This window comes from Miscanthus floridulus, chromosome 18, assembly GCF_019320115.1.
Source record: "Miscanthus floridulus cultivar M001 chromosome 18, ASM1932011v1, whole genome shotgun sequence".
Classification (NCBI taxonomy): domain Eukaryota; kingdom Viridiplantae; phylum Streptophyta; class Magnoliopsida; order Poales; family Poaceae; genus Miscanthus; species Miscanthus floridulus.
Window position 1 is genome coordinate 23,211,738 of NC_089597.1, and position 3,751 is coordinate 23,215,488.

The following is a 3,751-nucleotide window of genomic DNA, read 5'->3' on the forward strand; positions in this document are numbered from 1 at the left end:
TCTTCCTACCCTTCGACTTGTATACATTCAGCCTTTTCGGCTCCGGCAGAGCAAAACAGGAGGAACGCCGGGGGGGGGGGGGTCACTGCCCTGAGCACCTGATACATTCTGCTCATGCGAAGCAACACGGGAGGAACGCCGGGGAGGGTCACTGCCCTGGGAACCTGATACATTCCCTTCCGAATTCATTATAACCACTGCCATTGAAAAAAAATACACATAAAAAAAAGCTAGTTGCACAAAAAAAGAGAATAAAACATAAAATTGCACTGTTAACCATTTGCAACCAATAAAACACTACACTTGCACCTTCAAAAAAGATTGAAAAAACCGGATGTAGCAACAGTTACAATTTCAGTTTAGTTTCAGATGAATTGTCAACAAATTACAACTAGAACACCCTCCCAGTTACAACTAAGGTTAGAAGCTAGTTACACAAGTCATCAAGAGCAAAACATGAAAGGTTTTGAGTCCGACGTATGTACTATGTCCATCAACACTTATAAGGTTATCGAAAACAAAAAAGTCCCAATTCATGCATATATTAGAACCCATGAAAAAATGGTGTCATTTTGAGCTCATGAGCCATAGATCAAAACAAAACAAAAATCGAACAGTATCCTCTACATATTAGAACCCAGAAATGAACAAACCAGCATTGTCAACCAATTGCAACCGATAAAACACTAGAGATGCACCTTCAGATTAAGTGAGTTGCAGCAACAGTTACAAAATCAGTTGAATTTCAGATGAATTGTCGACCATTTACAACTACAACACCCTACCAGTTGCAAACATAAGGACAAATAGGCTAGTTACACAAGTCATCGCAAAAATTACAAAATTAAGTACTAATATGGTTACAATTGCAATTGCCCCATGGATCCTCTAAATTGCAAACAAACCATAAAAAAGCCGATTACAAACGAGCGTAATAGCCGGTTAAAACGAATTCAATTCAAAATTAAGTAGGGATAGGGAATGGGGGATGACTTACATCAGGATAAAAAGTGGCGGATTCGAATTTGAGCCTCAACACGGCGACGCTCGAACCCTAGGTCCAGAAATCCGAAGAGCGGCAAATGGAGAGCGGAAAACCACAGCACGCGAAGCGGCAAATGGAGAGCGCGGGGGTGTGGGTGAGTACGGGGTGGGGGAGCAGCGACAAAAATGAAGGGCGAGTGGGGGCGGTTTTCTCGGCGGAGCAATGGGGGCGGTTTTCTCTCGGCGAAGCAGCGGCGCAGCGTGAGCGACGGCGGTTCCTCGCGAGGAAAAGAGCAACGGAAACTGAACAGAGAGAGTGGAGGCGGTTTGCTGGAGCGTGCCGCGTGCGGACCAGGTGGTGCGGGCGAGGCGGCCTCGGGCGGTGTGGGCTGGACCAGATGGGCGCGCGCGTCGGTCGGTTTGGCCTGGGTGCATTCTCTATATAGAATGCACCCAAGTGTAATATATATACAGTATATATATATATATATATATATATATATATATATATATATATATATATATATATATATATATAAGCAAAACATCAAACGTCGAAGAAAGGGCTTGCCGTTGCCGGCTGTCAGATTTACCATTGCAGACAGCGCAGCTAAATACCCAACTGATGAATGAATATATATATATATATATATATATATATATATATATATATATATATATAGCAAAACATCAAACGTCGAAGAAAGGGCTTGCCGTTGCCGGCTGTCAGATTTACCATTGCAGACAGCGCAGCTAAATACCCAACTGATGAATGATCTCGAGACAAAAAGAACTACTTATCGCTCTACGGCCTCTGCTATCAACAGCCTTCAGTTCACCCATTCTGAAACAACGCTACAAATAGCCGCAATCTGAAACACGCTGCGAACAGTAATCCCAATTCGCTCTAGCTCAAGTCCTGCCATGTCAACATTGATGAGCTCTGTCTCTGTGAAAACAATTGATAAAAAATCAAGGACACCAACAGAAACCGGAGGATGCTTAGCAGACGCTACCTTGCTTGCAATTTGACAACATCCACTTTGTAACTCCAAATTGGGAACCAGGGAAGAAGGAACTCCCCATCCTTTGCTCGTGTGAAATTCACAATGATGTGTGCACTGTGTTCCATTGTTTTATTACGTTTGGTGACAAACTGACAAACCAAGACGAGGGAATCTAATAACAGCACCTGTTCACTCTAGCTGCACGGGATGAAAAATCAAGGCATGCAAGCAAAAACCATCGAGGTGCTCTGAACACTCTGAATCGACTCCTGTCAAGTCTGTTTATTCCCCACAAGGCAAAGCAAAACGCAATTCTAACACAGATGAGAGATCCAACAGTATGATACGCAACCACATCCAGGTTTCGTGCTCACGCTGGCGGCTAGCGGCAGCGCGGTTCAGAAATCGGAGCAGCGGCCGCCGCGCTCCCAGTCGCCGTACCTCGTGGGCTCGGGCCCCCGCGGGCCGCCGATCTCGCCGGTGGCCTTGTTCACGTGCACGCCGCCGTCGTCCTCATGCTCCTCCTTCCCCGCTTCGGCGTCGGCGCCCTTGGCTTCCGCCGCTTCCTCTCCCTCACCCTTCCTGACGGCCTCCGGCGGCGCCGTCGGCGGCGGCGGGCCCGTGGAGGGGGCGGAGCTGGAGAGCGCGACGCAGAGGAGGAGGGACGCGGGAGGAGTCGGAGGAGGCTGGGGCCCGTGGGAGAGAGCGGAGGCGAGGCGGCGGAGGCCGTGGTTGGCCGCCATGGCTTGGCTTGGTTCCTTCCGCTGCCGGTGCGGCGCGTTCTCTTACCTGGCTCTCGCGTCGACGCGTCGTCTCGTACTCACGTGCAGTCGATGTGTGCGCCGCCGCAGTGCGAGCAGGCAATGTGAAATGTGGCGGCCTCTGTCTGGCCCAGGCCCAAGAGATGGGCTAAGTTCTGACCGGCCTATTACCAAGTACAGCTCGGGGCCCATGGGTGGGCAGATAAGCCATGCTGGGCTCAGGTAAGATAAAGGTCGATGAGGCCTGCGCCTGCCATCAGAAGCGGTGACATATGATGCGGCGCATCTTCATCAAGCCCTAGAAGAAGTTTGGGCGAAGCGCGAGGGCGACTGGGCGAGGGCGGCGGCGGCACCGGTGAGGAATGGCGACGCTGAGAAGGAGGCAAGGCATGGCTATGAGCTCGCTGCGCTCTATGGTTCGCATGGTTATGCGCGCTAGGATCTTTTCTTCGTCGCCTGGAATCTACGGCTCGAGGAACGCCCTCCCTGCTTTCTCTGCTTTTGTCGGATCCCGCGACACACACAGCCGTGCGCAGCCCAGACGGCGCAGACCGTCCGTGCCCGGGCCGGTTACTCGCCGGGCATCGTTGCCCAGGCCACAGCGGGGGGTCTCTGGGCTCAGCGGTGGGGAGGGAAGCACGGCGTTTACACGTTTCGAGGGACGAGCATGCCGATCGCGCTTTCGCTGCCATGACTGTGGCTGCTTCCTCTGCATTTGCCGGAGCTTGGTATTGGATGAAACGTGCAGATAAGCCGCCGCCAGCCTTGATCATAGACGAAGACCTGACGATCCTACACGAAGACCCCGCCATGAAGACAGATGCAATGCATACATCCGTAGAATGCAGTTCGTGAAAGACCAGTACAACAAGGCCATGGTTGAGGAGGACACCGAGGACGACGATGCTGCAGCCATGAGGGCAAGGTTCGCGGATTGGATGGAGGAGTATGGGCGTACGTACCGAGACGAAGAGGAGAAGGCTAGGCGTTTCAAATTAT

The 3,751-nt window shown here is 51.1% G+C and overlaps 1 protein-coding gene across 1 annotated transcript; it reads right to left on the reverse strand.

Moving 5' to 3' along the window:
- Window positions 1–2,255: 2,255 nt before the first annotated feature.
- LOC136522452 (uncharacterized) lies at window positions 2,256–2,829 on the reverse strand. Its single transcript, XM_066516272.1, has one exon. The coding sequence runs from the start codon at window positions 2,732–2,734 to the stop codon at window positions 2,390–2,392; it is 345 nt and encodes a 114-aa protein (XP_066372369.1). The 5' UTR covers window positions 2,735–2,829; the 3' UTR covers window positions 2,256–2,389.
- Window positions 2,830–3,751: the final 922 nt, after the last annotated feature.